This window comes from Platichthys flesus, chromosome 24, assembly GCF_949316205.1.
Source record: "Platichthys flesus chromosome 24, fPlaFle2.1, whole genome shotgun sequence".
Taxonomy (NCBI): domain Eukaryota; kingdom Metazoa; phylum Chordata; class Actinopteri; order Pleuronectiformes; family Pleuronectidae; genus Platichthys; species Platichthys flesus.
Window position 1 is genome coordinate 10,684,085 of NC_084968.1, and position 22,725 is coordinate 10,706,809.

Consider the following 22,725-nt stretch of genomic DNA (forward strand, 5'->3'; position numbering starts at 1 on the left):
GCTGACAGGTTCCAGTGCAGAGCAGCTTAGATAACGGTCGACTCTGTTTATCTACGACGACTCTACATCTTCACACGTCGAGTGGAGGAGGAGAACAACAGAGATGTGGTTTCCACTCGATATCGTGAACTCCGAGGGTCTTCACAGCCCCCCCCCCCCAATGGAAACGGTACTAAGAGGTTTCCTGTCGGCATTAAACACGAACGCGGCTCCGCACGTCAATCCCGTTTCTCTGTTTCCTCTGAAAGTGTTTCTAAGGAACCTGTTCTTCTTCCCACCTCACCTCCTCATATTATCACACACACACACACACACACATACACACACACACGCTCACGCTCCCCCACCCCCCATTTCTTCTGTTTCATCCCCTCTGATCCAGGCACTGGGCTCTGTGACAGTTGTTGTGGGCTGCAGACCCCCAGAGCAGCTCTCTCTCTCTCTGAAGTCTCCTTTTACTGCTGCATGGGTGTGAGTGTGTGTGCGTGATTGTGTTAGCTCTGGTGACACTTCTACAGGGGTAACGTCTAGCTAGAAAGAAATTAGAGGAATGAAAGCAGAGGGTTGCCTTGAATTTGCTGGAATCACGTTCGGGATTAGAAATGTTTCCGATACAGATACCAGCATCGGAAATGGCTCCGGGTCGGGCATCGGCGTGGCCAGTAGAGGGCGCTCACTGCCAGATTAGACTATTGCAATTGTACTCGCAGTTAAGAAAGTCAGTAAGGTTACGATGTTTTGCCAAGAAAATGGAGAAATATTTTGTTTTCCACACTGCAGATGGAATATATATATATGAGCAAATCCATCTTGACTTTTAAAACAACTGACAGCCCTACATCACGTCTTTAGAAATCCAGTCTTCCTCGCTGCTTGAAACCAGCAGTTGCACTGGACTGCCACTGGCAAGTAGTGATTTCTGTAGTGTAGTGTTAGCCAGAGCCAGATAAATCAGCAGTTTGTTATTTTCTCACACTGGAAGTGGACTTGCTTGTTTAAAGATAGTAATTGTTGTGTAATCGTACATTTATTGGATTGTGTTATTTTTCAGTTATCCTGTCAAACTACATAATAAGATAATGTTGGTAATTCTCTGTATTAATTTGTCTTCCAAAGGGTTTAACCTGAGCCAGGCTGTACGATAGCAATCATCACTCCTAAAGGTGAGTGGCATACAGCTGTTCAAATATAAGTTGTTATTATTTGAAATGCATTGCTCTCCGATCAGTGCTTTTATCCTCCTCATCCCTACATATTAACTGAAACTAGGTCTTCCACCGACGACAAAACACAACAGTGCTCCAGAGATGGCCCAGACAACCCAGAACTGTCACAAACGAGGATCCAAGTCCCTGATCAAACAACCCGCTGCCACCACTGCCACCACTGCCACCACGGCCACCACTGCCACCACTCTGAGCTCCCCAGTGGAACCGGCCCGTGTGGCAGCGCTGTCGAGGGGCCTGGCAGCAGCAGCCGGCTTGAGGCAGATGAATCCCACCTGCTGCTCCACTCACATGACTCTCCTCTCCGCACGGTGACATAAATGCAACACACCTTTTCCTTGAGGGCGGCCTGTTCGAGCTGTCAGGGCCCTCCCTGCCTCCTCCTCCTCCTCTCAGGTGCATCCACACTCATCATCTGCCATGTTTGCCTCCACCTCCCATCGCTGCTGCTGCTCTGCACGATGCTTTTGATCAGGAGGAGAAACCCGCCGACTCTTTTATCGTGTGGCTTCAACGCAGCTTTTCAAAGAAGGAGGACTGTTCGGCCTCCACGCCGCCTCTTCCCCTGCTGGAGTTTTAAGTGTTGGTTCACTCTGGGCTGGAGATGTCACTGACTCGGCTCTGGAGAGTGGGAGCTTCACTCAGGTAAGTTACAACCTCTACTGTATCAATCCCTGTCACATCCCTGCTGCACTGCTTCCATTTCACTCGTGTATTTGCAGGATATTCAACTTGTTGTGGATTCATTATCGATCTCAATGCACTTTGCTGTTTTCGGACACTTGCGTTATCTCACTTTCATGTGAATTATGATCCAAAAGCTCAACTTGAGGTCTGTGGATGAGCTTTATTCAGATATTTGAAGTACTTTGGAGTACATTCTCCACATTCGAGATGTTTGTTTCTGGGATGAGTGACACTGACCTGAAACAAGGATCATCCCCCCCCAGATATTAAACTAGAATGAATCATTGAGAAGTGGACTCTGTGGATTTGTGCGTTTTAGTGTCATAAAGAAAGAAGAACTACAACGTGTGAAGGAAAGATGCGGGATGAAATGGTGGAGAAGATTTGTTTTTGCTCCCTTGACACCAGGGGCTCCTGTTCTACCCATAATGCACCACCTTCCGCTGTGATCTCTCACCTCAATTTCAAACTTCTAGACACAGAGTTGTTCCATTTGAATAATTCACCGACAGATTTCTCTTCCCGTCGTCTCTCTCCGCTCCTCGTCCTTCTCCTCGTGCATTTTTCTCTTTTTCATGTGGCCTAAAATTATCTACAAAATATGACTGAAATGTCAGCTGTAATTACGCATCATGCTTCTCTCTCTCCCCCCCTCTCTCTCTCCGTGCACATAACTCATTCCTACAAGAGTAATTTTAGCGTTGCATGGATTTGCAGCACTTTCTTCTGGACTATTGAGTTTGTGGAGTTTTTAAATTTCTGTTACGGTTCATGTTCTTTCTCTAAAACGAGGAATCGCCGCCTCGAGCAACTGTACGTGTTAAAGAGAAGATGTTAAAAGAGACCGGACGCGCTCTTCAAGTCTTAGACCTGCAACACGGGGACTTCAAACGCTACTGAAACTCTCAAATGTGACCGAGCCAGGATCTACCAAGAGAGAGGTCCTGCAGGAGAAATTAGATTTCACCCTTATTAGGTATTTTCCACAGAGTCTTATTAGAGCCTGAGCGTGGGAACGGACCACATCAGAGCCACACACAGGGAGGGGATGATGGGAGAAACCAACTGCCGGTGAAAAACTGATTTTCTACTTATGTGAACTTAAATCTCGTACAAAACCTGCCTGTGTGTGTAGATGCAACACGTGTTAACACTCACAACAAAACACGGCCCCGCTGACGTCTGAAGACATTCCTCCAGCAGCTTCATCCTCAGCCGCTGCAGGTCCGGACTGTCCCACTCCTCTGGATCCACTCCCCAGTACAGGTCCACCACCTGGGAACACACACACACAATTCATTTCATTCCCATTCAGTGTATTTTATTAGAAGAAGACACAAACATAGAGGCGCATGGATGAGTTTTAGTAGATTCCAGAGGGCTAAGGATGTTTCTATTGTTCCAATGGGGCAATTACAGAGAGAGATATCCACAAAGACCGCAGGTGAACACAGAAGCTGGACAATAAATACAATATAAAAGACAAAATCACAATGAATTATTTATAATGCCTATAGCAGCATGTTCTCTACATCTATAAAAAGGAAATATTTCAACTGTGGAAGAGAATAAATGGCGGAACAAGCTTCCACAGCTCAGAGGAACAAGGATATGATGGATTCTCTTTTTTAAAACAGGGTCATACAACAGGATTGTTTCATAGATGGAAGTTGCTGCTGCAGGAAAAACAAATTCAGTTTACAGCTGAAAAACATGGTTACATGTGAAGTACAGCTCAAGCGGGGATCCGTGGGCTTAAACTCCAAAGTTTTCTAACGCCATCACTGTTTTCAACGCTCTCACCTGCTCTGTTGGACTGAAAACAACAACACCACCCTCAGCATTGAAAACCAGCAGGGAGAATCGACTGTACAAACACACACACACACACACACACACATATGCAGGCGACAGAGGAGGTCTCCCACAACACATTCATCACAAGTTTTGGCAGCTCAGACAACTCCAACTGTAAACACGCCACAGGGGGAATCTCCCACCAGAGGGGAGAGGGAGGAGGAAGCATCTGAAAGTGTGTGTGTGTGTCTGTGTGTGTGTGTGTGTCTGTGTGCGTGTGAGGCCCACAAGTCCTCCTGCCGGCCGCTTCCTGGGACTCTGTCGGCTTCTCTTCTTCTGGCCGGGGGCCTGACGAGCGCCTCACAGTAAAAGACACATTAGGTCTGATGGCCGCTGCTGCTCGGAGGCTCAGGTCTCAGTCCCTTAAAAAGGCATAATGTGAACTTCTTCTTCTTCTTCTTCTCTGGTGGTAAAAAACGGTTTTGCAGGAGGTGAAGTGATTAAGCAGCGGGGGGGGGGGGCTGCCTCACACCTTCGTGCTCTGCTGCCCATCCCACTAGCAAATGGGTTTCACCTGGCACAATGACATGTCTGCAGCGTGGCAGAGTGCACACACACACACACACACACACACACCGACCGGCTGGCACTGACACCGAGTGTGTGGCGCGGTGTTTTGACAGTTTGGATGATATTCGCCTCCCCCCATTATTGGCGGCAGGGGGGGGCTGGAGCGCCACTCGGCTCATCTGCTTGTTCGTCTCCGTGCACCTGTGAGCAGCTGGATCGCGGTGGGAGGAGACAGCTGTCAACTCGCTGGCGGAGTCCTCCCACAGACGAGCAGGCCGGTGAACAAGTGTGTTCATAAACAATCAGACCGCTGGCTTCCTGCCTGTTTGTCCTGTTTTAAACTTTTAAAATGTAGCTTTTGTTCTGCAGCTGCGACTCCAATCACAGACCGATCAAAGATGTTACATGTGACAATTCTGCATGAGAAGAAATAGAAACAACCAGACTGTTGTTATATGTTTAGTTAACTTTTGTACTTAGACGCTCAAAATGTTTCCAACAGCGTTCAAACCCAGAGAAATGCTCAGTTTTGATCCATGAGATGTTTCTTTTTTGTCGCTATTAAACTTTCAGGTCGCCCCCATCACAAACATCATAAACTTTCTCCAAAGGCAGATAAATTCTTCCATTCACTTTTTGCGCGTCACCAGGACGAGCAGTAAATCCTCTCGACTGAGGAGCCGCCACTTGGGACCATTTGTCAGTTTTGCTTGAGAAATGACCGAAATGATTAATGGATTTTAAAAATAGAAGCTGATGAATTTCTCTCTCCCGCTCAAGTCGTTGATTCACTATTTTTTAGCTAAAATATAAAGGAAATAGAAAATTTACAGCGAATCCTTTACATTTGAGCAACGACTGCAGAGTCTGAGGAATGCCCAACGCCTTAAACAATTAATTTATAATCTAAATTGTTTCTTTTTGACGTTCTACCAACAAATGAGATATGACACCTGAATGCAGGATGAAAAAAAAGTCTAGATTCCCTTGTCGTGCGCTTTGTAAAGGCTTTTACTTTGGAAAAAAAAAAATCTCTCCCACTCACTGGTGTGCACACGACGAGCCTCCCTCGTGTCGGCCTGTTGTGGAAAACCCATTGTGTAGCACATCAGTCACTGTGTATCAGTGTCACTAATCTACTTCCAGCCTCCATGTGTGGGAGACTGCAATCGGCCTCATGTTGACACCGACCGGGGGGGGGAATGAAGTGAGATGAGCGCCTGATTATGATTGGTTTCCACCGGGCTTCAAGCAGGTGACTGGGAGGATGAGCGGTAATTAAAAGATAAATGAAGACATTCGTCATATCTAGTGGCCTTGTGTGTGTGTGTGTGTGTGTGTGTGTGTGTGTGTGTGTGTGGAGGACAGAATGATTGAATTTCCCCACATCAGCCGGGATGAGGGAGAAACGGCGAGCTGGAAACGGCTGAGGAATGCTTTTCCAAAATAGCCATAAACACTAGAGTGGAGTTAAGAGCTTTGGAAGGTGTTCCTTAGAAGACTGGTTCTAGCTGAAACTATTTCACAGCTTCCCTCCTCCTTCTTCTTCTTAGAGCCAACTTCTTCTTTGCTCTTCCTGATTACCTTCCCTCTTCCCCTCCACTACGCCGCTGAGGGCGCCGCCGCTTGCGTAAGAGCCGAAGCGGCTTCTGCTAAGCTGCTTTCTAATGCCCTTGGGGGGCGCCTGCCCACGGCCGGTCAAGCGCAGGAGAAGCAATTTTTTTTCCCCCTTTTGATTCATTTATTGGATGTTAGACTTTGGGATTATACCCACGATGCCCAGGAAGAAAGGGCATGAAATCAGGCGGGGAAAAGCCCCACCAACTGTAAAAAAAACAAGGGTAAAAATAGATATGGCGCCCACATAAAAATATCTTGAGCTCTGTACTGCAGGCAGTTTTATTAACATGTAGTAAATCATGTAGTAAATCTCTAAGAATGTTTGATGATTGCAGTCTTCTGGGAGTTCGAGAAAATTGCAGGTTTTAGCAGCAGATCTGGAATCAGATATATTTATGCACCGATGTGAAAACACATGCATGAAGGTTAAATCTCTCGAATCATATGTTTTACTTTATTCAATTCCTGCATTCTTTGATTCGAGGTCACACTTTCCCTGCAGGACTCTAATGGAGTTGATTGAGGTTGTCAATAACGCATTCCGAGGAGAAGACTTCACGTGCACGCCTCGGAGTAAAATCCGTCACGCTCTGAAAACCCCGGGGCCAGTAATGGCTCCGTGTTTCAGACTGATAAAGCTTGACCAAAGCACGTTGAGGTTAACAGCCAGTCAAAGACACGAGGTAATGAGATCCTGGGACTCGCTGAGGCTTTAATGAGGCACCGGCTCAGGGAGATATACATTTTTCCATCACACAAGGTTCCTGATAGGTCACTCTGAGGCTCGCCACACGTTCAAATGATAATTAATTTGGTGGATTTTTTTCTAGAGCCTGTCAACCACAGCTTTGAGGGACATTTAACGAACCGCTCACGCCACAGGGAGACGCCTGAGAATTAAATGGGAAGCAGGCACAACTCTGAAGCTCCTTGAACTATAGATTGAAAATAAAGATGGACGTTGTGTCTCCATATCCTGCCACTAGTCAGAATAGAAGCAACAATATAGTGTATTTTGACATTTTAGTTGTGTCCCCATCAACTAACATGGAGGAGAAGGGGTACATGACCTATAAGCTACTATAATCAGTCACCAGGGGGCGAGGAAGATGATTTAGCTCCACTTTTAAGAGGCTGTCATGTCGGCCGTTTATTTAAAAAATGTATGTTTTTAAAATGTTTCCTTTACGAGTTAAAATTATTTAAGTTCAAGCCTAAACTGTATATAATTTTAACTCGTAAAGGAAACATTTTAAATTGTTGTCTTGTGTTATTGGGAAAAGGTTAAAGGAGAAATATGTTAACCTTATTTAGGTTAATAATGTTCGTTTGTGTTATTCCTTGAAAGGGCTAGCTACTCGGAGTGCGACCAACGTGATGTCAATATGCTGCAGAAGTTTGGGTCAGGCTCTGTTTGTGTTCTCTCGGGAAGGAAACTCAGAAAAAGGATCATACGTCTCATTTAATCTTTTTTTAAAGGGGTTTAAATCTTAACTTTAAAACATTTCTGAAACTCCTTGTTGAGGCCTGAAGATCAGACCTGAACCATAATCACATTCAGATAAAATTTGTATTTAAATTTTGCAGCTAATTTTGCCTGTGGGACGTTAAGTCTTTATTCTTTGATTGTGCAGAGGTCTCCCAAACTTACATAATTCATGGGAACCAGTATAAACTGAGTGGAGCGAACTTCTTCCACAAAAAACGTATCTCTCCACAGCTCCTCAGTTCAATCAGAATTTCTCTAGAGTCACAAAAAACAACAGTACGTCAAAATACAATATATTCATTTCCAAATCATTGAGAGAATTTCGAGGAACAGAACATCTCGGGGCGGACCGCTTGTTTTTTTGCATTTTAACCGACCGGTGTAAACAAACGGCGGCTCGGGCTGAAGCAGCTGCTCGGAGTCCATTCATTTCTCTAATCAGAGACCCACTGCCTGCGGTGAGTCTTCTGGGAAACATCGCTCTTTGTAAACCAGCGGGTTAACTGCAGACCACGGCACAACAACAAGTGTCTCACTCAGTTTGCCAGGGAACAATTCTCCAGTTAAAGTTCTCTCTATATTCACAGCAAATAAACTCAAACAGACTTTATAATGGGGTCCCGGTCAGTTTCACAGATATGGATTTTTAAACAAAAATCACTTTATTTAGATTTTACCAAATTGCTTTAATCCATCTGTCGATCACATTCCACAGAGTTTTCTCTCTCCTGGAGATCCCCCGCTGACAGCCGATAAACCGACCGGGCCGAGAATATAACCTTCACTGTGACAGTAATAAGACATCATCTCCACAGAATGAAGACGCCTCCCGAGGGCCGAGAGACGCAGTGCAAGCGAAGCCTCAGATGTTGTTTTCTATTTGACTTCTGATTATATTTGCTGATTGTCATTCGGCCTCGCTCCAGCGGAGGCAGTTGCCGTGTTTCTGTGGAGACCGAGCGGCGAGGGGAAAACGTTCTCGGAGCAGGGGGTGGAATGAAAGTGGCGGCCTGTTGCTGCTGCCAAGGAGCGAAGGAAACGGACGGAGGAAGAAATAGAGAGGAGGAAAGGAAGAGAGAAATATGGCGTGCAGGTGAACAGATGGAGGAGTGATGAATGAAGAGGGTTCACGCCATGTGACAGGTGATGAATTTGTCGTCTTCCAAGTTTTTCCGCATCTGAAGTTTGAGTATAATAAATATATGGTCACTATCATAGAAGTTATTTAAGGACTTTCAAAGAGAAGTACATTTCTAGGTGGGTAGATCCGAAGAGCGTCTTTTCCGACAAAGCCAAGCTGACAGCCACGTTCTAGTTTTTATAAAAGTGCAAACAAAGGAAAAGGCTCTTTTGTTTTTTTAATTGCCTGAGTGACAGCCGTTGAATTAATTCGCACAGCTGTGGCCCTTGGAAACTTTTATTTTAATTGTAGCGGCTGAGCATGTGTGTGTGTGTGTGTGTGTGTTTGTGTGTCTGATGGTCTGCGAGTTGGCAACCGTAGCGAGGTTTGCCCACATCGTTAACAGCTGTTTCCTGCAGCCCAGCGATTCTGTTCAAAGGTCATTTATGTGGAGGATCATCAGAAATGCTTATACTCCTAAACTCCAACATGTAGAGGGAGGTGATGGTATTGTTAGGGAGCTGGACGATGGGGGGAAATCGGTCATGTTTGAATGGATGAACCTGGGGTGGGGGTTCTGGAAGGCTGATGGCCGGAGACAAGCGGAGACAAACAGGGACTGGCAGGACTGGAAGGACGGAGCCTCAGAAGGACGAGCAGCGCTGGATGAGTGTCCAGCCAGCAGGGGGACGAGCGGAGCAGGATCTGAAGGCTGCTGCGGGCGGAAGGTTTGATGAGTGGCCGGGCGGCGGGGGGGGGGGGCGAAGCAGTGGGCTGAGTGAAGCTGGAGACGTGCGGAGATCACAGACTGCTCGTAAAGATGACTGCTCCCCCAAAAGTCGAGCCAAAAGCGTCTCTATCGCCACCTGCTCAGGTCATAAAACACGCCTGCTCCATGTTAGTGGATGGGACACGGACCATTTCCCATTAGCTTGGTTTTAATTCGATATTTGATGCCATAAAAAACGTCACGATTGGCGGCCGAGACTGACTGGCAATTGCACAGACTCTACATGCACAAGATGGCGGCCCGTTCCTCATCCTGGATATTATGGCTTAATTTCTAGAAACTTGAGGCAAAATCATTGCATCCAAAAATTCCTTGCGATTTACAAATATATTTTTAACTTGAGGGAATATTTCCGCTTACAAATGTACGATTTTAATGTCTCGCAATATCTGAATAAAGGCGAGAACCAACTACGGCACCCAGCGAATTATTCAGATGGTGAGCTAATCTTTGTTTGAGCGGCCTCGACTCGCTGCAAGCATGAAAAAATCCACTGATCAGTGTTCAGCAAATACCACCACATGGCTGGAGATGAGTTATTTTGTTCCCCCCCGACTGAAGCCAGCCAAACCTCACACACACCATCAGTAATCTGTCTGCGTGGTTCCACATGAACCGAAACCTCGTCTGACCCTGGTCCGCTGTGCGTCCGCTGGCATCGCTCAGTCGGCATGTGGCTGTTTAGGGTAATTTCTTTAAATGGTTGAGCTCACGTATGAGTGATGAAAGCCTGACAGAGCAGGAAACATGGGGATGTGCACTGATTGAATGAGGACGCACCCCTCATCCCCTGGGCTGGATCTCAGTGTGCTCTTCCTCCCTCTTTCTGTCCCTCCCTCTCTGTCGATCCCTCCACATCCTCTTATGAGGGAAGGATTGAAAAGGAGTCGGGTGATGAGGGACCCGAGGAAAAAGTGAGTGTCGTCAGCTTTGGCATATGTGTGTCAGCGTGTGCCAGAGGAAGTGTGCCAGACACGGAGCCATGCATTTGACAGGCTGAGGGGGTGGGGGGTGGGAATGAAAGAAAAATGAATGCAAGTTTTCACGTACATATTTTACATGTCAAACACTAAACTCAAAGGTGCAAATCGCTATCAAGCTCCAGAAGAAGCTGCCAACTCTCACATGGCGTGGGAGAGGACGAGGAAGAGTTGGGGGGTTTGGGTAGAGGAGGAGGAGGACGAGGAGAGAGAGAGGGAGGGAGGGTGGGCGAGAGGAGTAAGTGAGTCATAGTAATAACTCCCAGGCCTTCTGCATCATCATTTCAGCGCAGGCTTTGTCAGGGCGAGCTGAATCACCAGACAGACACGTGGCCACGCACAGTCGAGCCAAAACGTCTCCGCACGGCCTCTCTGGCGTCATCGTGCACGGTGGCGTCACACGGAGACATCAGGGGGGCGATCGTTACGTCTATGAGTTTGATGGTTTGTAATATTATGATATCTATGATAAACCATTCATCATAAACTGGATGCAGTCATTTGGGCATTAAATCTGTGATGCATTCCTTCGGAGCTTTCTAATCGATGACGAATGATTTTCAGTAACTGGCTCCTCATCCGAATGAAACCTCAAAATTATCCTCCAATCCCGGCTGCATTATCAGAAATATATTCATTTATTATAGAACTTAGTACTAAGTACATATCTTACTGTGCATTTACCAGAGAGGAACATCTGAGTCTCTTATATTTCCTTGAGATTGAAATTTTAAGTCTGTCTGATTTTGATTTAGACTTTGAGCCTTACACCAAAAAGCTTTAACGTTAATGACTTATTCCCACGTCTCCTGGAAGTTCTTTATTTTCAACAAATTGCAATTTTTCTTCCTCAACTAGTTGCTAGTATACGTCTTGTTACAGCTTGGTCCTCAAATTGTTACCTAATGATAGATGATGAACAGGGCTGCTAATCCTGGCACCCTATGGCATCCTGCACTAACGCCAGGATGCCATGAACCAGCGAGGTAGAACATGGGACTGATGGTGTAGAACCACTGGACAATGTGCACCCCCCATATTGATGTTAACCTCCAAGGAAACAAGGCTGCACCACTCAGCAAACCAGCATAACACTGTTTACTTACAGCTGGTGAAATTCTGATTGTTTTCCTTCTTCAAAATGTATACGTCTATTTAAGGAAATCGGAAAATCAGTCGGAACATCTCTAGACGGCATGTGCTCGGAGCTGTTTATGATCTAATCGATCACAAGTCCCCCCGCAAATCTCCTCAAACCCTTCCCAGGAACAATCTGTGACAGACTCCGGGGCGCTCCTGGATTTTGTTTAACAAACAGACCCCTGATAGCAATCTCTCTCTCTCTCTGTGTGTGTACACTGATGCTGATTTGCAATGCAAATGATCTTGATGAGTGGACACCACGGGGGAGATCTCGGCAATTCTCCGACAACAACAAAGGGATAACCCTCGTGTTACGCCGCTTTACCTGCGGCTACATCTGTGCCGGCACCTCGCCGATGGAAGCCTTATCTGAGCAGGCCTTCTGTGCGCTTAAAGATACACAGACCTCTGCTCGGAGCTGAGGGGGTTTCCCTCAGGCATCCAGGGCTGTGTTCACCATGAGGTAGATTTGGAGCCACTGAACGGTCAGCTCTGTCAAACTACAGCTACGGAAGCTACAGATCTGTGAGGCCGTAAGAAGGTGAGGTCAGAGGTAAAAGTCAGGAAAGAAGTGAAAAAGCGATTTACCTGGAATTCAATCCCATAGTTCTCCCTGCAGAAGTCTCGTAGTTTGGGGTAGACGTGCTCCTTCAGTGCGTTCCTCTCTGCTTCCGTGTCTGAAACGAGAAGAGGGAGGGAATCTTAAGTTAGCATATGTGTTTAAAACAAGCAAAGTTTAAGCACATGTGTAGCAGAAGGATGTTGAATTTTGGTAACCTTGATTAGTTACATGGCTTGTTCAGCTTAATGGTGAAAGTCTCATGGAATAATTTTACATTTTGGGTAATTTTTCCCGTCAATTTCTTATCTTTCCCGTGGAGTAGAAACACACCCTTATAATAAGGAGTCGACCTAAAGTGGACCAAACTTTGCAAATTGACACTGCTGACCTTTATGTCATGTGGAGAGATTTTGTGTGACCATTACAAGAAAATAGATTTCATTGCACATTGGGATTCTGTGACATGTGATACCACTGTGCAACTGGGATGAGTGCATACAGATGTGTTAACTTGCCCTTTATTTGTGAGCATATTTGCTTAATATTTGTAATTAATTGAGGATTAAAAAATCAAATTTGCGGTCGAATGCCTAAGACAATAATCTAAAAGATGCACAGCCACAAAGTAAATACGATTGCCCAACAGAGCCAGGGCCGACACACACACGGTTGCAGAATGTATGCCACATTACAAAGGCAGCGATCATATTGGACAGAGGCGGTGTCACCGAGCGAGAGCCCACGGCCTGTTGACGTGTCCCACTTTCTCCCCCCCCCCCCCCCCCTTCCCCCCAACCACCCCCCTTTTTCACTGTCTTCCAAATGGTTACCGTAATGTATTTGGACAGGCTCAGTCTCTTTCCCCCCCGTCCACCTCTTCTTTCCTCCGAAGGGAGTGGACGGACGGGTGAGAACGGAGCGAGCTAACCCCACCCGGGCCGGACGGAGCGCCGGACATCCCCTCGGCCAGCGGAAACCGTGTGTCATGCGCCGCGTGAGTGGAGGAGCTCACAGATTCGGTCTGACGGATCGGCCTCCCGTCTATCTTTAGCAAAGGCTCCGGGCGGCGGCCGCACACGCATCTGCCCGCGGCGACCCGGGCAAAATGTCAAATCAAAGCCGAAACGCTTGTGATAGTATGCAAATGGTGAAAAAAATAATAAAAAATGGCGACTGCTGCAACAGTGGAGCTGTAGTCTGCTTCCTGTGGAGACACATCACAGGACCAGGCAAGTAGAAGGTCTCACGGTGACACGGATGACATCATGGCTGCAGGAAATAGCACGAATTTGGAACGAAACCTTGTTTGTGTGTTTTTGTGTTTGTGCGATTCCAAATGTGCAGCTCGCCGCTCGCTGTCTCCATGTGACCTGACACACTCCACTGTGTTGCTGTTTGTATTTTCTGCTGATAACAGCAAGACGCTTCTCTCTCCACCTCGGTCTTTCTCTCTTATTTTCGTGGGATGATGATGAGTTATGGCAGCATGACGTGTGTGTGTGTGTGTGTGTGTGTGTGTCTGTTGTGTACACGCCCACATGCAAAGCAACAAAGACAGAATGCTAGGTTTGCCCTCTCTCGCTGTGTGTGTGTCCTTGCCGATGGTTTTTCCAATCTGTTCATTTCAGTCTGCTCTTTTCAGATATGTCACCTCAGCCACTTTTAAAAAATTCTCTCTCACTTCTTTTTCTTTTCTCTCTTCCTCCTCATTGGCGACCGGTCGAAAAGAGAAACACAGCCAATGCTCCTGGTTCCCGTCCTTTCTTATCCATCTGTCTTTCATACACTTGTCGCTTCAATTACCCAGAAAGATGTCCCAACATGAGAGGACGTACAACAGAATAAACCAAAGCCAGTCCTTTCTCAGTGATTTAAACATAATCATGATATAAAAAAATTACAGGACCAATATGGAACTGAGGACTGGAGACTGTCTGTGCCTGTAATTTGGGAGATAATGTGGCATTTCAAAGGTTGTTCTCTAACTTATTGTTTCACTTTATCTTCAATAATGGGGAAGTGTACTTCTGGTCATACATGTCTTAACTTTCATTCATTATTGTCTTAAAAGGTCTTAAATTGAACTTGTTGAAACCTGCTATATAAACCTGTTTTAGCACAACTAAACAAACCGAACAGATTAACCAAAATCCTATCACGCTGCCTCAGCTGCCTCCTCACGTCGGTCACTCTTCAGCCGCCCTCTCCCAGGCTCATCAACACGCTCCTGACAAAGCAATCGCTCAGCTCTCATCAAGATTCACTAACCGACACTTCAGAGGCGCTCGGTGAGCACAACTGCTCAGAGGCCTGTGATTAAAAGAGAGAGAGAAAGAGAGAGAGAGAGACGGCAAAGTCCACAAGACAAGTGTCCGAGCAGATGAAATGGAACCATTTACTTTGAGTTGAGGTCGACAAGGATGCACCAGTGTGTGTGTTTGTATCTGCGATGCATAAATGGTTTGGTTCAGATTTCTACCTCCTTCCCGATACGGTGAAAGGAATTTGCTGACAATCAAACAAACAAGCCAATCGACCAATCAGCTCACATCTCACTCCTTGGTGGAGGTCATGAGTTCTTAAAGAGAAATAACTTTTTTGATGTAAATGTTTACAACTCGTAGACGTATGCAAAACTGTAGAAAGTACAGCAAATATTTTAACAAATCAGGACTGTAAACATTCTATAGACATGAAGTCTAATTACACAGTTGAAAGAATTCACAAACTTGTGAATAGACAATTACATTATAGCATGGAAATTCAGCTCACGGCCTGCAGCACCTTGTTTCTCCTTAAAGCACAGAGCCAAATCTCCCCTACATCAAAGTTAACCACACGAGACCAAACACCCCCCCCACCCTCCTTTTTCCTCTTATACCACCCAAACTCTCTCATGTGCAGATCTCAACCTGCGTGGCCCCGATGCAAACGCACAGTCAGTGAGCAAATCGATAGCGAGTGACCTGGAAGACGCCGGGGGGGGGGCAGACTGTGGCTGTGTAGAGCAGCCGTCCATGAAGGCCAGATGTTCCTGTGTTTCCCGAGCGAACGGAGAACCCGGATATCATTGAATCATGGTCGAGGAATTCCACTGGTGGTAATGGAGCCACGACCCCAACCTGATGTTCACCAGCGACGGTGTGGAACAGAAAAAACATGTAGCTGGTTGTCACAGTGCCGGGGGGGGGGGGGGACTCTCATGCCTCTGTGACTCGTATTTGATCAAATGACCCTCTCACAGGCTGCAGGCACGATCCAGTGTTGGTCTACCCAATGTGAGAATGTGCCACGTTCACTGGGGAACATCTGCACTGCCAGCTGTTGCCTCCAAAACCACTAGTGGGGCTTTTGCGTGTTTCATGTGTTTGCCGGCAACACACTGTACTGATTAACGACTTTCAAGATCGCACAAGAGCTGTGTGCTAATTCGAGGGGGGGGGCGCCACTTTCCCAGGCTGCATTTGAAGAGCGGTAGCGACTAGCCTTTTCAGATGTGGTCTCAGATCGACCTATCAGAGGATTCACTGCTCTTCGGGTAACTGTTTAGAAAACGACGACTCTCTTACTCGGCATGCAAGTAAGAAATTCAAATGTGACTCCGAAACGTGTGTTCATTAAAGGTGTGATGCTATTCTAACATAGGTAACACGTTCATGAGCTTCTGTCTCCACTTTGTGTGAAGAGGGATTTAGTTTCTGAATTTAATTTACACTAGAGTCTATTTTTAAAAAGCCTCGCTGCCAAACGCCCATAGGCGGAGGATTGCACTTTATTTTCCAATCCTGAATATCACTTTTGAATCTTTGATGATAAATCTGTTTACTTGACATTGTGATCTAATATCTGTAAATAGAAATAGATACCCAAACCAAATCTTCCAAACAGACGTTGAATTAACATTCATTGTAAGTTGCCGGTCACGTTCTGTTCATTTCTAATCTCAGTTAACATTACTTTGCCCCCCCCCCATCCCCCCTCCCCTCGCCACAGCCCTTCATGTGCACATAAAATAAAATTCCCATTAGATATAAACCGCCCGCAGACCGCACCAGTTTCCTGGAGGTTAATTACGTCGGTTACGAGTGGATAATCACTGTGTAATTTTACTCAGGTGCATCCGGCGGGCTGCTCGCTATCACCTCCATCACCCCCCCCCCCCCGGTGAAGTGTTTTTTACAGTGTGTTCCGTGAAATGGTTTTGAACACATGCCGGGGGTTGGACAAGCGTGCGAGGGGCAACTGCTGAATTTGTCAGAGCGACGTCCTGAGGGGTGTGAGATTGCTCCACAGCGATCTGAGGGGGGGGACTCTTGGAGAGGTCACTGGGAAAAAAAAACAACAACACAACCCTGCTGCCAAAACGAGGAGGTGGAGAACGCCATACGCTGGCGTCATAAACTTTTAACGTGGCGCAGAAATTAAAAAAAAAGAAAAACCAGCACCCACTAGATTTTCAGGATCCTTCTCTTTAAACAAATTCGCCCTTGATACAGTCTCCCCAGCGGTACTCCCTCCCTCCCTCCCTCCTACCAATCCCTCTCTCTCCCACCAGACTCTATTAGAATTGAAGGAACTCCTTCCTATTCTTAAAGGCGAGATAATCAGGAATCCCAAAAAATAGCTACAACACAAACCGAAAGAAGAGATAGGCGGAGCGAACAGGAACTTTGGGAGTCATCCGGTGGGGGGGAGGGTGTAATGTAAGTGGTCTCTGTGCTGACACACTAAAGCCTCGCTGATGGTGCACGGTAGGGTCAGGATGATTTTATGCATCACATCCCCGAAGCCTCTCGCCTTTATCAACTTTAAACAGCTTAAGTGATAGCTTGCGTACAAATTGGCTGCCGATGGCACGCGTGCCGACGCCAGAGCCCCTGAGGTGACGGCGGCAAAGGTAATGGAGATGTCTCGATATGCTTATATGGATTTACACGCGCACACACTGACAGCTGAGACAGTCTGCATAATGCACAGAGAAAACATTCAGAAATAAATCATGTCAGGCTTGTTTGTTGCTGCCACGGGCCCGGACAGATAGCTGGGTGTTTAATTGATCGGCTGTTGCTGACACACACACACACAAACACATACGCACACAAGCAAACAAGCACATGTACACACACAGCGACAGACGGATTCTTCCACCTGAGCCAAAACCTTGGGATTCATTAGCGTCATGGGAGCAGGATGTAAATCCAGTCAAATTTGTTGTCTGGCTTTGACACACTGAGGCACATGGTGAAATAAATCCACTACACTGTGAAGTCAACTTTCTCGTGTAGCATCTGACGTCTAATGAAATGTTGCTGCTTTCAGACGTGCGCTAAGGTCCGGATATTTCCCAGCGGTCTTTCGATGGGGGCCTGTATGTGGAACGAGTCGGTCACTCTGGATATTTTCCTGAGCGACCGACGCCTTCTGTTGTGAAGGAGTCTGACCCGGATGATGTGAAAGTCAGACTCCCCGGAGAACATCTGGAAAACTTGCTCCACATAGTATTCTCTATATAAAGATGGACGACACTTCCTCGCACTATCCAGAAATGTAGCTAAACTCCACGAATCCATGTACTTTTTAGTTTGGTTCATGTCCCATCGACTAACATGGAGGAGGCAGGATATATGACCTAGACTGCAGCGAGCCACCAGGTGGAGATCGAGACACTTTGGCTTCACTTGTACTGAGCTGTCATGTCGCCCGTCTTTATGTTCAGTCCATGGTCCGGACGTTTTTCCCGTCTGAAACCAGCCGGAGCGCCGAGCCTCTTCCTGGACGAGGTCTGTGCAGCCGAATGCGTCACTGTGGTTTTTTGATTCAGGAGCATGAGGGTCAGCACGTTCAGCAGAGCCAGCGCCATAGAGCACATAAAACTCTCACTGCCGTAGATCAAAGTATAGAGTGCCCCCCCTCCCCTTTAGTCTCACATACACAATAAAAAAAGAAGTGCTGCTCCACAGTTATGATGGCGTGATTATCGCTGCAGATAGCATGATTCACCCGCCCCCCGCCTCTGCTATCACAGATGCACAGTTATGTGCGATATATATTTTGTTAACTTTCATCGAGGGGGAAATTCGTCAACATAAGCTCGATCCGGCCCTGGCCTTGAGTGACTCCTTCACAATGGCGCGGCTGCGTTTTCGTTGCCCACACATTCGTAATTCGGAGACATGAAGGGATAAATACTCGGAGCTGCCGAGTCGCTGCCTCGCTCTCAAGGCCAGAGCAGCGTTCTGCCAGTGCTGGGATTCAAGGAGCGGTTCTCTTATTGTGACTGAGTGCCGTGGAAAAAAAAAATCCTTTTATACATTTGAGGCATGTTATTGATTCGCTGTCTGTTGTGAACACATTATACTGCACAGCTGCGGCTAAATAAATGCATGGACAGCCCCCTCTAGTGAACATGGAGATAGAGGCTCGGCAGCGGCACCGAGGGCAGGCCAGGGTCACACTCATGAGTAACGGCACATGACGTCTCAGCAGGGGAGAGTCTGCAACGGGGGGGAAAGAAAGTCTGCGAGTAGAGGGTGTGAGGACGGTTTGAATCTGTTCTGCTGCTGAGCACGTAGCTGCAAACTGGAAATACAAAGTGAACACATCCGAAGAGAGTTTGATTGGACTATTGTGATCTTGTGGGGACTAAGTATAGACACAGTGTACGTCTTCATTACTCTAATATGGATCTGGATATCAGCACCTCGCTTAACAGGAAACTAAAGCCCCACCCATTTGTTATCGTTCAATATACATATCAGGTTTGTGTTTGCCGCTATGAACACTTTTATTTTTAAAGAATAAACGATTCAAACATTCAAGCTCAAGTTAATTAAAGCTCTATATATTAATGTTTTCTTTATATTTATAGTCATCTGTAATGACGTTTGTGGTTAAACTGTAAAGTATCAATCCTTGTCTGCACTGCTGTGGATATTGTTTGGTATTTTGACCCCCTGACCTTCAGTACACATAATATATTATTGAGTTAAAATGCTGTTTGCATGTGGATGAGAGGCCTAAAGAAAAAGTTCTCTTTGCAAAATATACACATTATTGTGGAAAGGGTGTCGATCACACTCTGTTGTCATAAGCAGTTGCTCACGCCATCTTTTGTTTACTTGACAAGACAGCTTTTAAGCCCAGTTTTCCATTTTTACCAAACAGTTTTGGAAGAGCCTCACATCAACACATCGCCTCCTCCAAGTAGATTTCTGGCCAACTCATTAGTTGATGGGAGTAATAATTACAACAGCCAATTAGAGAGCAGGATGGGGTTACATTAGTCAAGGGGTTGTCCTGGAAAAGGTGTCAACACCTGTCCCCAGTACGGTTTGACCTGCACATTCATCTGATGAATTGAAAATGAGTGTCAGCCCCTCGCTTCACTTCAGTTCATATAGCTCTCCTCACAGCTCAAGCAGAGATGTGTACCTTTCCATTTGAGCCCAAAAATAACTATTGGTATAGCCCCCGTGTTTTTCCGTCTACATGTACTTTGCGATGGAGGTGGGAGGGGGGGGGGGAGGGGTGACGAGATGATCTGAATGACTGAGTCAGCTACAGGTGGCGGGACAGTGCCAGACTTTTCTGCCTCTGCTGCAGATCATAACGGTGCAATAATCCGAGGTCAATTCATTCATTCTTTTCTTGGTCTGCAGCAAGGGCGAGCAAATGACAGTGATGTATCGACCTCCCTTTTTTTAAATCCTGGTGCCCTCCTTCTCTTTCTCTCTCTCTCTCTCTCTCCTAGCCTACTCTACTTCCCTTGCCTTGTTTACACCAGTTTTACCGAGCCTATTTTTACCCCCTTTGGCCCAGAGGGCATATTCAAATACAGAGCTGCAACTGGGTGTCTCCCTCACGACCCCGGCCGCCTTGCACTCTGCTCACACCGTGCACCCCGTGTCCGAGGCAATCTGCTGCTCTGCCGGGTTGCCGGAATGAATCATGCACCCATTTGTTTCCTTTTGGTCGTCATGTGGCCTTGCGTAACCTAATTTTAAGACATGTTCCAGTGGCTCCAGCAGGTTAAGTGGGTCCTTTTAAATGTCACTGGTGAATGGACTCGAGCTGAATCCCAGAGTCCTGACTTCCCTCTCAAAGCCAGTGCTGCAGATCCCCAGCTGTGGACAGTGGCTTTATTCTCAATCCCAATGCATTAACCTTATAGATTTTACATCACATGCCCGAAGCCAAAGTGTTTCCCTGCACTTGTGGGGGAACGCTGCAGATTTTTCCCAGATTAGATTTTAGAGAAGTGGGATACACTCATTTCCCTCTGCAGGTAGTAGATCTCAAACACAGCACAAAGCTCTGGACGGAAACATTTGTAAAGATTAAGTGAGGAGGAGGGGGACGAGGAGGAGGCTGCGTCTTGTGTCATGTGGACGCTCCTCCGGCTGGAGAGGAGTGTGCGGCACGGGGACGGGGATATTACGCATGCAGGCTCTTACCGTCGGGGTTGGCACAGATGAAGACGCGGACGCTGCGGCCTGTGGGGACGTGGTGCGGCGGCAGGGCGTTGATGTTGCCGCTGACGGCCGCCCTGCGCAGCGCCGACTCCCGCGGGCAGGGCTGCCTGCTCCCCACTCCCGACGGCCACATGGGGGGCGACTTCCAGCGTGGCTGTGGGGACACATACAACAGCAAGGGTTCAACGTTAGCGCGGCCAGGGGCGCACACGCAGGGGGGGTGGTTGAGGATGAAGGAGGAGGAGAGGGGGGAGGGATGGCAAATGGACAGACGTGCAGGTTTACGCGCAGATTTCCCGGATCCATCCATAAGCTTGGGGCGTTATTCATGGCAAAGGCAAATGGTGAAGATGGTTTTAGTAATGGTGCCAAGAACTTTTTTTTGGCACATTTAGAGGCTGAGGACATAGTTGGTCCAAAGCACTTTCAGGACAAACCCGGAGGTCTCTGTGTTGTCCTCCCTCACATGCATCGCCTAATGCAAAGAATATAAATAATAAAACATTTGACTCCAGTTCTCTACAATCGGCTGCCTTGCCTTACCCAGAACGCCGATGCTCCTCCACACGCATCCACACACCCATTCAAGTTAGGATGGATCTGACAAATCTCCTCCAGAACACAGGGGATGACACAGAATGTGTTGCTCGCATGCATTCATGTGCTACGGGTATAAGAATAGGATATTACGCACAGCCTACTACCGCCATGGTGCATGCGTAATTTGTACATGTCCTTGGACGCATTCATTGAATTGTCATGCCACTGAGCTGGGACACAAACAGACACGACAGAACGAGACAGGGACACAATCTCGGGACGGACGAGCAAGGCAAGCATCCGTCGTGTTCCCACCCCGGAGACGATGCTTGGGCAAAGGGGGCGAATAACCCGCTAAGCACGGTTATGTCGCCGGGGAGCAGATGTCAGGTTCGTCGGGGGTTTTCCGGGAGTTGGTCTATCCTGACAAAAAAAGGCGGAGGAGGACAACAACAACTAAAAAAAGAGAGGAGCTGGTAAAAGTTTGGGGTAGTCCACTAGTGGGGACTACCTGTCCTCAGGGGAGGGGGGGGCACGCAACTACAGATCGCCGCGTCCGCACGGCGCGTAGAGGAGATGGCGATGCTGCCGGAGACGGGCACAGAAAACGGGGACACTTGGGTTGTTGCTCACATTCATTCGCTTCATTTCGCGGCTCCGGGAGGTATCCAAGCGGTGAGAGGAGGTGGAGGCGAGCGAGCGCGCCCATCAGAGACGCTGCGGCCGAGAGGCGACGCCGGGAGACCGCAGCAGGACGGACGACGCCGTGTGTCGGAGCGCTTCTCCCCGTGGCATCCTCCTGTCTCTGCGGAGCCGAGCGGGCGGGAAGCGGCAGACGGTCTAAGCGAGACTACCGGTGGACCTTGTCAGAGTAAAATATCCCTTGGAGGAAACGCGTCGTCGCTCTCCACTCAGATGGGCTTAGATCCTACAAAAACCCTTGGGAGGGAATATTGATATTTATAAACTTAGAAGTGTTTTTCCCCTTCATAAAAAAAGCTCCAGAATTGCCCTTTTAGGGAAGTTTTCAGGGTTAGTGCTTTTATTCTGAAAGTAAATTAGTTAATTCCGGTCTGGCTCTACTTTTCCTTGTCACACTTGACTCACTCTCTCTCTCTCTCCTCCTCAGCGAGTTATATTAAAACTACAACCGCTTGACTTTTCGCCCAATGACTTTACAGCTTTGACCAATCAAATTTTTTAACGTTATAAACTCTTTTACTTTATTCCTCAGCCCCTAATTTATTTTACTTCTGGTTTGTTGTCAAAGTCATTAAAGAGATACTGCATACATTTGTTTAGTGGAGCTTTAAGCTAATGCTCTTTTTACATTACTGCTGGTTTTATTATCTGTTAGAAAACGATCGTACATTGCAAAGTAGGTTTACGCGTACAAGGGAATTAGCTGTATTGGGTTTTGTGCAAGCAAATATAGAAATGCAATCCTTTGCCAATTAATTTTGTATTTTTATTTAAAGGTTGAATATGGTTCATAACACCAACTACTGTTTCAAACCATATTGGACCTTGCAAGCCCGATGATTATTTGCAGAGTCAACTTTTGGGGACGTCTTTGCTTCATGACATTTTTAAATCATATCATAATAACACGTTAAGTTATCAAATATTTTATTGCAATCACACATTCGAATTGAAATATATGCTTTACAATCAAAAAATGTAATAGTAATTTAATAATTATTAATCGTAGTTGTTACTTTGTTGAATGA

The 22,725-nt window shown here is 46.8% G+C and overlaps 1 protein-coding gene across 1 annotated transcript in view; it reads right to left on the bottom strand.

The window, feature by feature from the left end:
• LOC133949560 (NACHT and WD repeat domain-containing protein 2) overlaps positions 1-21,643 on the bottom strand; it is a 38,316-nt gene extending 16,673 nt beyond the window's left edge. Inside the window, exons 1-4 of the mRNA XM_062383470.1 lie at positions 21,629-21,643; positions 20,438-20,609; positions 12,011-12,099; positions 3,072-3,188 (exon numbers count right to left, since the gene is read on the bottom strand). Coding sequence (XP_062239454.1) covers positions 3,072-3,188; positions 12,011-12,099; positions 20,438-20,609; positions 21,629-21,643 — 393 coding nt within the window. The remainder of the gene's footprint in view (positions 1-3,071; positions 3,189-12,010; positions 12,100-20,437; positions 20,610-21,628) is intronic.
• Between the last annotated feature and the right edge of the window lie 1,082 nt (positions 21,644-22,725).